At 47.2% G+C, this 13109-nt stretch overlaps 1 protein-coding gene across 1 annotated transcript; it reads right to left on the reverse strand.

Moving 5' to 3' along the window:
- Nucleotides 1-202: 202 nt before the first annotated feature.
- Nucleotides 203-8140, reverse strand: LOC121833167 (putative nuclease HARBI1). Its single transcript, XM_042286280.1, has 4 exons — nucleotides 8004-8140; nucleotides 5916-6017; nucleotides 4804-4933; nucleotides 203-1060 (listed from the first exon to the last, which is right to left on the reverse strand). The coding sequence occupies exons 1-4, from the start codon at nucleotides 8057-8059 to the stop codon at nucleotides 203-205; spliced, it is 1146 nt and encodes a 381-aa protein (XP_042142214.1). The 5' UTR covers nucleotides 8060-8140.
- Between the last annotated feature and the right edge of the window lie 4969 nt (nucleotides 8141-13109).

Here is a 13109-nt window from a genome sequence, read left to right on the forward strand (position 1 = left end):
TAAAATTCCTTTTCGTTACTTTTTTAACAAGATATTGGTATGCTCGATGTGATACTGCTCCTTTGAACACATATAGACCAAAAAAATGAGCGCTGAAATTTCGTTGTAGTATCCCTTTAAAAGTCTAACATTATATTCAAGTGCTGAGTTGTGACCATAATTATAATATTGCAGAAAGTGGTTTACTGCCCCTTAAGCAATCCTAATGGTTAACAGGTGCTGCTCCTCGGAACACTACTCTGTATTGCCAGGATATCTCTCCAAGGCGAGAGCAGAAGAATTTGGCGAACTTGTGCCTTATGCCTTTGGCATCGCTCGCATGCATGTTTGAGCTTACTTGGCCCACATCTGACAGAGCACTGCCGTCACTACTGTCAGTGTGGCACTGGCCTCTCACTGTCTCGCCCAGGTAGCCCTCGCTATCAACGTAGCCAGCAGGGCAGTAGAGGCGCTCCCCCCTTTCTGCCTCGTCGCATACCCTGAGGTAGTTGTGGAGGCTGACGCATGCCCAGACAACCGCCTCCAGTGTCGCGGGACATGCCTGGATCGGTTGTCTGAAGATGCGCCAGCGTGCGACGAGGATCCCAAACGTGTTTTCAATGACCCTTCTCGCTCGAGAAAGCCTGTAGTTGAAGACTTTTTGCAACAACTTCAGGCTTTTTCGAGGAAAAGGGCGCATCAGGTTGGTGAGCAGGGGGAACGCCTCGTCGCCGACAAACACAAACGGCAGTTTTGTCCTGGTCCCCGGCAAGGGCCCTGGCGGAGGGAGGCCTGCTGTGCCTGAGAGGATGGCGTCTCCCATGTCGGAGTCACGAAAGACGCCACCATCACTGTAGCGTCCTGGCTTGCCAACATCTACCAGAGTGAATTTATAGTTGGCATCACAGCTGGCCATTAGCACGATGCTGTGAAACCCCTTATAATTATAAGTGTCCGACCCTGCACCAGGGGGAGCCTGGATGGCCACATGTTTGCCGTCCAAGGCACCGACGCAGTTGGGGAAATTCCATTGCCGTTCGAACTCTGCTGCAATGCGCTCCCACTGCGCAGTGTTGGGGGCCTAGAAGAAAGGTGACTCAAGTTAAACCACATGGCAGCAGTAGTTCGCAGTAAACAGTTTTCCAAGGCTTAAACATATGTAAGGAAAAGTCAGCACAGCTTTTCAGAGGTATGTCCCCCTGTGAACACTTGTTTTCATGCATGAACGGTAGATTATCAATATTGCTTCAGTGGCTGCCACCTTAGCGTAAGCTTGTAGGTTGTGCCAACACAATGACCAAATATTAGCTGCATAAAGTAGTAATACTGCATCCCAAGACTTTCAGTAAAAAAAATGTCAGCAATATGTCACTCTTGGCCTATCTCGACCTTTGAGATGTGGGTAGAAGCGTGGGTGGCTCTGACAGATAGCCTATGCTACCGTATTTACTCAAGTAATAGCCACACTATTTATGAACAAGGCCCTTGCGTCTACTTTCCCACAGAACACATATACAGCCAATCATTGTGTTGCGTATAAATAACATAGCGAATAGCCAGATAGAGAACACGATTCTCCATACAAATGCAATCCTCAAAGATGATACCTTGGCACGAAGACGTTATCTCTGTCCTGTAAACAGCTGGAATCATGCTGTCGAACGCGGTGTTTGGCAATCTGCGAGCTCCACGGAAAAGCAAACCCTCAGGCTCTCGTCATAAACTATGTGACTATTACTCGAGTAAATACGGTATATTTTCTGCATCTGGGGCCGCTGCGTCAGCAAGGCTATACAGGCCCTGGAAGGCCTTTAGAACTCTATACAAAAACTTGGTACTGTTAAGTCACGGCATGGTGGTGGCACCTCGGGCACACATCCAGTCTGGGGTTGTGGGCGGAAGTCATCATGCGGGACGTGCATTCCTGTGTTCTTTTGAAAGAAACTAGTCAAAAACCTGCCATCTCGTCAAAACGCTGTGACTGGGCCTGTACCAAAAGAGTCGGGAAAGGTTTGAAGGTCACTCTTTGTGTGTTTTCTGCCTGCTCGGTTTGTCAAAGAATGTTGATAGGTGCCGTGAAAAATAAAAACCAGATGCCGTCGGACAACGATTGCTCGTGCGGGAAGCACTTTGGGTTGCATTCACGAATACTTGTGTTCAACGGATTTTTTTTTTCTTCCAACATGAATGCGGAAAAACCGCCAAGCTGTACAGACCACCTGCAGACTATGTTCAGTGTGTCTTCAAGTTGAAACAGCTGCCTGATCGTTCGAACTGTCATCTACTCTTTCAAACGTTTCTGCTTGTCTGTTCGTTCAAACGACAGCGGCCCGTGGTAAGAAGTAAGGGCAGGCCTCAAAAGACTTTTAGGCTTAAAGGGGCCCTGCAATCATATTTAAGCGTCTACCTTTTTTGCGGTTTCCACGTCTCTTGGGGTTCGGGCAAGCCAGCAGGCACGGAGAGAGTAACTAAATATCAGTGCGTCATATTTTAACCGGACGACGCGGAAACCTCCTCCACCGACGAGGGCGACCCGCAGTACCGAAAGCGCGCAAAATGTGACGTCTTTGGTCCTTGGCTTGCCACTGGTCAAAGCCGCTAAAAGCTTTTTTTTAGTTGAGATACACAATATAAGTGTCGCGAACCGTTTCAATTATGTATGAAAGTGGTTTTTGTTCACTATTTTAGATCAGGAAAGAAGCAAATGCAGTTTAGAAAGTACGGAAACAAGAAATGACCCGTCGGCATACCCGCCACCAAGCGGCGGGAAAAACGGCGCATACTAGAAAGAACTAGTGGGATGAGGCTACGACGAACGAGGAGCGTAAAAAGGTCCCGGATGTACGCGGCGGCGCTGCGGTCGAGAATCCGACCGGTTCCGAGCGTTCCGAAGGCCTTCGGCGCGGGCCCTGCTGGCGATTTGGCCATTTGTCGGTGCGTCAGCGCGAAGTGGCTCCCGTTCTGAACTGATCTTTACCCCGTGTTTGCTGTCATTTGTGGCCAATGAAATGTTACGCCGGATTAGTGTTTAGTCGCGCAGCAAATGCAATGCGAGCTGCCCTGGCCGCCCGCTTCATACAGGCTATCCAACACGTGCTTTAGTGGCGCCCTCTCGAGCCGTCGACACGGAGTGCGGCAGCCGTGAGCGCTCGATGAGCTCACTACTCCTCCTCTAGTTCACGGCCACTCAAGCCAGGACCTACGACGTCATGGAGGAGGTTATTTTTTGCTTGTTTTTGTAATTCTAATTTGCCTATAACTTTTAAAATAAAGTGAAATTTGAGAAAAGAAAGATTTGATTAAGTTACTACGTTGAGTACGCTCAGGTTCAGTGCAAATTAAAAACCAGTCAAAAAGTCATTGCAGGGCCCCTTTAAAGGTGGGTTGGTGTATGCAAGCTCAGTGTAGTAGTAGATACAAGGAGATGCTGAACATTGTTACCAGTGGCCATCACCGACTTGTTATGCCTGATTAACTTCGTTCGATTTTGCTTACAATTTTCAGTATCGACGTCGACCAGCTCGGTGACGGTCCACACTTTTGCAGCCCGAGCGACGTCGTAACTGAAAACAGCGAGCAGAAACTCATCATGCGAATCGGGCTTTAGCGCCCATTTTGCAGCATCCACGCAGAATGAATCGCCGCATGTCACATTATTCACATGACGTTTTGCGGTGTAAAAAGCCTCCTTAATTTGGCTGAGGCCGCTCAAGTAATCAGACATTGCCAGGAAAACGTGGAATCAACAATTCTAACGCGGAAAAAAGAGCACGAGGACTCACACCGACGCTAAAAAAAACGCCTTCCAATGGTTTGTTTATGGGTGACGGCGAGTTTCTTGCCTACACTGCATCGCCATTGCGCAGCTCCGGTGGCGTCTGCTAGGGGTGCTCCGGTTTGGTTGTAAACATGAGTTGGTCTATAAGAGACTCCTGCAAGTGTCGGCTCAACCTAAACGACTAAATGATTACAGGTGTCTAAACGGGGTGTTGGTCAGAGACATTTACTCATTTCCAAGCATTCCCTCAGTGATGTAAACCCTTGAAAGCCCGACTGTTTTAATAACCGACAGCAGCCCGGGCCTCATTCAAATCAAAGTTCATGCAGCTCCCGTACAAAAGACTGCATTGATTTGCAATAGGGGGCTGCTTGAATTCACTCGCCTTCCCTTTGGCTTATGGAACTCGCTATTGCCTATTGTGCTCTGACCCCTCCAAACAGAAATGCTTTTTTTTATAAGTATTATACTATACGAACGCATACGGAGGGAAGCAGTATTGCTTTGCAGAGGTGTGCATGAACACTGGATTAGGGCGGAACACAGCAACGTCAATATGAGCCCCAGTTAGGAATGTTGACATAAGAGCTAGATTAGCAGAAGTCACCCCAACTATTTGATGGCTGAATTCAGTGAACATAGTATGCATATCAAAAAATAGATGTGCCTAGCCACGACAAGGAACTGATCAGCACATAGTTTAAAAAAATATTAAATCAGCCAAGAACAGTTATTCATGACATAAAAGAAACAAATGTTTGCACCATTCCACTCTTGGTATGACAGCACAGCTGTCAATCTTTCCCTTGCAGTCCATGCTCGAAGATTGAAAGTAGGGTTAGGGTTTATTTTTCTTTGAATTCTAGTCTTTTTTCGGAATATGTTTTTTACCCACACAGTCTGTGTTTTTGGGTGTAAATTGCTGGGGTCGTGCAAAAAGTCTCCTTTTCTTCGGGCTTATTTTGAGGAAAGTAGGATGCGAATACATCTTATTCCTCACAGAACCATAAAACTTACACCTTAAAAAGCAAAAATGGGATACTTGCAGGGCGGTACAGCGGTTCCAGAACCTTACGCAGGGCTTGACATGTCTCTTGGATTATTTCGCTTGCTGTTGTCCGTCCAATCCGGTAGCTGGCAGCGCATATTACCTGAGACCCTCCATGAGCAAGGTATCTGAAACATTGCCAAGCAATAGTACCACATACAAATGTAAAGTGACTCCTTAACACTGCTGAAACAATAGTCACATCATGGACATTTATAACAAGGTACTTTGTTTCTGCCACTGCTTTTCTTAAAGTAGATATCGACCCATTCACAACACTGAAGTAACTATATCTATAATAGCGAGCAATATTTTTTACTCCATAAAGCTATCCGATACTTTTCTGAGCATGCCAGTGCAAAGCGGTGAAGCTTCATGAGCGAGCCAATGCTGCACTGTGAAGTGTCACGCAAAGGCACTGGTGCGAGGCGGTGAACCTCTACGAAATAGCACAAGGCAACTGCCATGGCTTGGAGGAAGTGGGCAACAGCTCTTAAAGTATGGATGGGGCATGGCCAACAGAGTTGACAAGCGAGTTTTAGCTAGAGTAACTAGGCATGCTATCAAATAAGTGATTGTATGATTTTTCTTTCCTTCCATCTCTTTAGATATCAAGGTCAACCTATACTATTTGAAATTTGTTTTATTATACTGCACGAGCTGACCTTCATCTGCTGTGACACAGGTCAACTCTATACTTGTCCCCCTTGTTGTCCCCTGTCACTTGAGCCAGATTACTGGGTTCCTGGGAACCCAGGAGTTTTTCAGAGAACTCTTGCATGGAAGGGGCACATGGATCATTGCCTTGTCAAGTTTTTGGTTCGTAGCTTTCCACCTGGTTCATAAAGAATGAACACTCATCTCTACTTTTGCACCTCCTACTGTCTAGATTTGTTAAATTGAAGCCTCATGAAGAAACTGGCCAATACTCTAACTGTAATACCTTAAATTCAGACATTTCTATTTTTGCGACAGTTGAAGGTGGAGAGGTGTTGATTATACTACAAAAATGAATAAAATGTATAAAGTATAGGCCTAATTTCAAATTAGTGGCAAGACCCTCTTTTGTAACAGAACTCCAGTCATCACAGTAGATGAGTTTTGACATACCTGATTGTCAGGCTCAACCTTTCCGCTGGGGAAATTGGTTTCCTCCAGAAGGTTGTCTTCTTCTGGAGAAGTGGGCCCACCAATGAGAGAAGGTGGTCAAATCTGTAGACAAAACAGATTTAGTAACTCACAAATACATTATTCACTACCTTGCACTCAGCGGGATACGGCCAACTCCTCAAAAGCCAACTCGTCGAAAGCCCACCCGTCGAATAGGGTAATTCGTCGAAGGGCAACTTTTCGAAAGGGGGAATTGGTCGAACGACAATTCGTCGAATGGGTTGAATGACGGTCCGAGGTAAAAGTTTGTGGCTCCTTTTTATCTTTTGACCTAAATTCTTATTCGTGTTTGGACTAGGGACAGCGTCCTTGTTAAGTTACAAAATTGAACTAAAAATTACAAGAGGGCAAAGATAGGAAAGAACTTTTAGACAAGTTGAAAGATGTGTCATTTCATGATAATCCTTCTGTTATTTCTTCATTATTTATTTTGTAATGAGCCGCCCCAGGCCGTCGCCGTGAGGCGGCGTCAACTGATGTGCCGGGTAGGTTAACACGTGCCCCAGTGATACAAGAGCGACGTAATGACCGTGCCCCACTGCACCGTGAAAGTGGCGAAAACGGCAAGTTGTTACCTTTGACAAGAGAGAGAAGACTGGAGGTCAGTTATTTAAAGAGTGCCGATTGTATACTTTTTTTTTTTTTTTTACGAAAGACAGAACACGGATTATTATAAGGCAGTATTTGCTTTAAAATTTAAGGACAAAAATGACGAATTTGGCTTTAAAAATGCGGCGACCAGTTGGCCTCTTCGACGAGTTGCCCTATGACGAATGGGTCTATTCGACGAATGGTCTGCCGACGAGTTGGCTGTCGAGGAGTTGGTTTTCGACGAGCTGGCCTAGACCTGTCTCCACATGAATGCTTTGACATGCATGAAACAGCAACATTTCATCATTGCTATAAGGAATGCCATGAAGCTCTTGAATAGTCGGGTGAAATTGCTATCCAAAATATTTTCACAATTTTTTCTCTTGTGTAATAATTTACTAAAGAGTATGAACTCCCCCAAGCCCCATAAAAAGAGCTACAATAGTACCTCAAGTGCACCAATTGTAATATCTCGAGATATCCCCTAACCTTTTCTCCATTCTTGCAAAAGCACCAAAGGATATAACTCCAGGAAATAACACAGCCGAAAGACCCGTGCAATAAAGGGCCAACATTTTTTATGTTTGTATTCTTGACATATTTGCAATATTTGCCAGGGCTGCATTGGTACAATTCAAAACAGCTCGAAGACAACATTCAGCAGACCAAAAGAGCTTCGGTACTAGGTCTAATCTAGCGTCTATGAAAAGAACAGCTGCTGTTCCACGTTGGTACAAACGGTGGCCATGGCAGCAATAAACCATAATACAGCTGAGAGCAGCTGTATTTAACAGCAAAACAATAAACAAATGGGCCAAAACCCTGTAGTGAGTTCACTGCATAGTGTGGGTTTTGCGCAGTGAAGAAACTCATTAACAGTGTACTGACACAGTAACCACAAACGAAACATCAAATGTTTTTTTACTGCATAAAAGTTGATTTTTAGACTATAGTATTGCGAAGTAAAGTAGCTCATTCATTAGACTTGTATGGTGCTGGATTTATACGGGTATGAGAAAATGAGTAGCTGCACCATACTGATGTTGTGTTCATGGAGTGTCGCGCGCTATGCACAGAATAGCACATATGTATACATACGTAAAGACCGCCACTGACTGGTCGCTGGGGGTTAAAAGCAAGACAGTAACTGCTGGTAACACTATGATGTAATTGCCGGTGTCCCGGCAATCACGAGTTCGGTTAAATCTTCCCAGCTGACTGGTGACAGGAGGATTTGAATGCAACAAGGGCCGATGAGCCTTTTTTTCTGTATCTGCCGGTTTTGCGGTGAGCTTTTCTCCGCCGCCCCTCTACTGCATCTGATATCGTGCCGTCTGGACGCAACTCGACACTCTGATTCTATAAAAACACAAGTGGCCCCATGGCCCAACGGCTCGCTGGGAGCCACACTTCTTAAGTTAATGTTAAAATACACACCTCTGCCTCGTCATTCGGAAATATTGGAAGAAGTCTTCCCCGTCGTCCAGCCTCATGTCACGAACGAGGTGGTGGTACTCCCCGAAGGTTTCCCGGCAGCGGAGCAGAGGTCGCACCCAGTCGTGGCAGGGATGTCGTCGGCGCAGGAGGAGCATCATCGCGGCGGTAGATCGTGCAATTAGGGGCATATTAGACTCGTTGCCCGCCCGTGCCACTTACCCGCGAACACACTCAACGAACAAATTTTCCAGTTGCTCACTTTCGAGCAGAGCCGCAGCCATATCCGCGCTACCGCGGGACGCCGCCATGTTTGTTTGGGTTGCTCAACGAGGTCCATTGCTATTGGTTGAGCGAATGCGCCGATAGCAAGCTTTTATTGGCTGTTGACTGCGGTCGGCCGCGTTGCAACGCAACTGTGCGTACAAGCTTCGCGTGTACGCGCTGCGCAATGCAACGCTTCCGCTTGCCGCTACGGAACGCACCGCGCTCAAACGCGAATGTGCGTATGGGCCTTGATACTTCTTCGGAGTAGAGGCGCGCTCCGGAGATACGCAGTCACGTTCTCATTGGCCCGCCAGGGTCGTAGCCTCCGCCGTACTGGCATGTTACGCGATCATGGCTTCCTCGGATACCCAGCATTTCTTGCTTCAGACACTATAGGTATGCGGCGCCACCAGAGTATAACCTCACGTTTGAGCAATGCACCCGCCACTCCCAGGGGTACGCGATATTTCTTGCTTCCGTCGCTAGATGGCGCCAAACGAAACAGCATTGCAGGTTGCCTATACCCCGACGTTGAGCGGAGCGAACAAAGCGTAGAGCAGAACGCGCGTGTATCATTGGTGGACGAGCAGGAACTCGAGATTTCCGACCAATCAGTATCTGTGCACGCTGCGCTACGCCGCGTTTGCTAGGGTCGACGTTGGAGTATAAACAGAGCCTTTAGTCTTCAGGCGGCCGTTTGCGGTAGGTGAAACTTAAGGGCTGTTTATACTCCAACGTCGACGAACGCAACGCGCGCCGGCGCAGACCGACGTTCGTCGGCCACTACGTTGCGCCGAGAAGCGCCCGAACGATGGTGTTTACAGTCCAGCGCAGACCAACGCTGGTCCAGCGCGCCCCGACGAACTGCCCCACTTTACGCATGCGCGTCTCCGTGGCAACCGCATCGTCTCTACGCACACAATGGGCGGTAGCTTGCGCCATCTAGTCTAGAGGCAATCGGTCAGTGTGGTTCGTCCTCGTGTTGTCATGTCACGCTTCAAAACAACCATTCGGGGTAGCGGTTAGCAGTTCAAAAACAAGCAAATGATGGTGATAACGAGTGAAAACCAGCATTTATTTTCTCCTAAATGCCACACAAATGTCAACGAAAAAAGAAAAAAAAAAGAAAAAGCCCGATAACGTTTGAATTTAGCTGCTTGCAGGTTCACCGGAATCCTGCCAAGCGACTCCGGCGATTTCGCCGGAATGCTTCAATGAAATCTATGCACTCGATATTCCACAGAAACCTCTTTCTGACAGGTAGCCGGTATGTTATCATCAGAGTAGACTTTCAGGCTGACTTAAGAAACGGACACCGAAGGGAGCGGACGATGCCTAAATTACGCAATGTACGCGTTCGAAATTGTAACGCACTTTACAAAGCCTATACAAACAATACAGGATTCAGTCGAATTGTAATTGCGTATCGCTACTATCGTTTACAAGCTGAGACCATTTACAAGCTGGGACAGCCCAATTGAAAATTTCTGGCCGGCTAAATAGTTCGAGGTTTTCGTGACCGCCGTTCCCGTACGTTCGACGAAGCTTTCTCGATCGGGGATGACTGCCGGTAAGTGCGACTGGCACATGATAATAAATAGCACACACATTAGGTCATCCTTAATTCTAATTAACCCTACCTCTGGCGCGTCATCGAGCTTCCAGCTTTTGCCGGCACCCCAACACCACGGCCCACCACCACCGGCTCGTTAGGTCGATAGGCCTATCGAGAATCGAAGGTAGCGCATCCTCGGAACGATCCACGTCCACGCACACAATCGCTTAGTCAAGCGCACGAACGTTAAATCCGCACACCAACACGGGAACACGACAACAGCACGTGACACACGGAAAGAACGACAGGTTCAGATCCCAGAAATGAGCATCTCGCACCACACTCCGACTGGCCCCGACGACCCCGCCAACCGGATTCCCGAAGGAGGCATTCGCGCGAGGGCTTCTGGGATAGCCTGCGTCGGCGGCGCCGACGTCCAACGTCAAACGTAGAGCATGTCCAAGTCCGTCGCAAGCTACGACGTCGCGCATCGAGCTGCACAGCGCGGCGCCGCGTTCAACTTGACGCTGGAGTATAGACACCCCGTTCGCTGACAGCGTCAGCGAGCGTGAGCGAGCGCGTGCGCTCGTTGACGTTACGACGGAGTATAAACAGCCCTTTAGCCTAGTGTACGCATGGTTCATGCTGAATTCATAGGGCGTTTTCGCTGTCTTCACTATCTGGGCTAATGCGCGGAGCTTTGTAAACGTCGACATCTACACGACTACATTGGAAACCTTTGTGACGTAGAGGTTGAAAAAAAAAAAAAAACATTTAGTCCGTTTGTAAGCCAGGGGTGCTTAAGAAACGCAGGTGTTTGCTCATTACGTTCACGCTTCTTGCTCCGTTATTTGTTTGTTGTTCTTACCGGCTTGTGCCATAGTCTCTATGGCTCCGGAGTGATGCGATGGTCGGGAGCCGCCACGCCCTGTCAATGTTAAGCTATCCGTATCTAGACATGAACGGGTGCAGCGCATGTTCCTATGTGCTCCTGCCCTTGTCCTTGATGCTTGAGTAATTTCGCAAGAGGTTTATTGGGTCTTGGTGTATTTGCAGAGAAAGGAGAAATGCTACTCGTCGAATAAAAGGAACACAAATTGCTCAAGTTTTGTTTGTTGCTTAGTCAGCGTGCGCTGACGTGCGTTGTTCCAATGATGGCGTCCTTTTGGCTGCTTTCAGATCTGTTCGAGCGCGAAGCGGTATGCCAACCTCCAGTTTGGCGTGGCCTTGTTCGATCTCGAGCTCGAAGATGGAAATAAGTGGTGCCTCAACAAAACCCACCTGAAACATTTGGCGGGATATTGGCGCACAGTCGCAGTGTCTTCATACATGAAGACTATCAGAGATCCCGACTTTTTCAGTAAAGATCCTCCATGCTGAGCAAGAAGCAGGAAAAGAAAATAAGATAACTACATTATCGGACGATCCAGACGGCTCGATCTGCAACATTTTAAATAAAGTCTCGATGTACCTCCCATTAAATATTCCTCTCAAAGCTACTCTCGTCTTCCTTTCGTTTCTTGTAAAGATTGCCGCCGCAAAACTAAATTAGCAGTATGTTTATAATAAACTTGTTTTCAGGTCAGCAATGACATTAGTCAATTTTTGTTTTTTCTTTCTTAGATTTTTTCTTCTTTTTCTACAAAAACGGAAAGCCATGTGTTTTAGCGTGCCCCATTACCGTAGCTGTGTGTACACACTAAAAATTGCAATATCCATGTTCGTGTTAAGAGGTTGTTTTTCCGAGCTCATACCCTCCCTACACTATTCTTACATGATTTCTGAATATTCAAGCGTATGCGGAAAGGCCTACACCCTTCGTACATCGTTTTTACACCTTGCGGCTACCGAAATCGTGTTAAGAGGGTGTTGCGGTGGTACACCCATGATTTCGGAGTCCTCAAACTCGGTAACCACCGAATTGCAGACATACGGTCCAACGGCAGAACAAGCAGAAGTCACAAGGCAATCCGCTCAATTTAGAGGATTTTGTGAAGTTCAAGTAAGCACAATGGGCAGCTGACATCCGAGCGAAGCCAACGCTCAAGCTCTTTTCAAGCCAGATGAATGCCTGGGTTGTGTACAAGCTCCTTGGCTGTTTACGTGAAAAGGACCACAAAAATAGCATCGGGTACTTACGCACTTCTGCTCGAAATGGTGAGACCCCATTGGTTTTATTATGATACTATCCGTTTCATTCTGAGATCTACTAAAGCGAAGGCTAGATGTGCAAGACAGTAAAGGCTCACAGCTTTACTGTGAGCCTGTACCGTAACGTTGTTGGCCTGTGCTTGTCCTTCGCGTTTGATTATTTCGATTTTAAAGGAGCTGTGCAACAGTTTCAGGGCTTTGCTTAAATTATTGTGGAAGTTGATCCCTGACACTTCTGAAATGAACTACAGCAAACAGTTTTTTTCCTGGATACCCCAGTTTTTATTTAAAAAAATGAAAAAGATCCAGGTTTTTGCCGCCTCTCAACTCCTACGTCGTCTTCCGGGTCACGTGCGCAGTGACGTTGATGGGGTAGGCGCGATGTTCCGGAAACGTTCTCTCTTTAGAGCCATCAGTGAGCGGCGAGAACTCATCCGCTCGCGACCGCGTGACCACGTGCTGGCGGGCGCCGCGCGAACAATAAAGTGAAAGGAGGAAAGACTCATCCGGGTTCGGCCAAACCCGTCCGGCCCTCTCCCCCTCCCCCTCCGGCTCGTGGCGGCTGTTCTGGCTGTTCGCGGTAGCAGAGAGAGCCGACGGTTTTGTGAACCTAGGATAGATGGCGCTACTAAAACTTCGAATAATAAAAGTTTTGTCGATGATACCAGTTTTTTGACGCATGCATATATATGTTGGAACGACAAGATTTATGGAAGCGTTACCTTTTATCGAGCAGGTATTCGCACAACTTGCTATCTTTCCATAAGATTCCTCATTGGCGTCACGCGGCGTGTTTCTCATAGCCGCTGCTCGCGGCTGCAGGTAGGGGAATATTCTAATTTTTGCCTCGCTATTACGCAGCGGAATCGCAACATTTTGATGAAAGGAGGTGTGTTTTTTTGTCATTTGTGACAAGGGGAACAATATCAAAAGCAGAAGATGCCAATTCTTTCAACGTTAAAATCGTTGAACAGCTCCTTTAAGTATTCATTTTCAACTCGCTCGCTTTTACGAGTACTAGTAGATAGCCTGACCATTTTTTACCACCTGAGACTGGGTGGAAGGAACACGACGACGTCTCAAACACAGCTAACCACTTTATTCAGTTCTCCCTCCTTTTATACATCCTGACCCAA

Source organism: Ixodes scapularis, unplaced genomic scaffold (assembly GCF_016920785.2).
Source record: "Ixodes scapularis isolate PalLabHiFi unplaced genomic scaffold, ASM1692078v2 PGA_scaffold7__128_contigs__length_106722199, whole genome shotgun sequence".
Lineage (NCBI taxonomy): Eukaryota > Metazoa > Arthropoda > Arachnida > Ixodida > Ixodidae > Ixodes > Ixodes scapularis.

Coding starts and splice junctions, on each gene's coding strand:
- LOC121833167 (XM_042286280.1), bottom strand. CDS start 8,059: ATGAGGCTGGACGACGGGGAAGACTTCTTCCAATATTTCCGAATGACG. Junction 6,018..8,003: donor TTCCGAATGACGAGGCAGAG/GTGTGTATTTTA, acceptor TTTTGTCTACAG/ATTTGACCACCTTCTCTCAT. Junction 1,061..4,803: donor TGGAACCGCTGTACCGCCCT/GCAAGTATCCCA, acceptor CCTTTCTTCTAG/GCCCCCAACACTGCGCAGTG.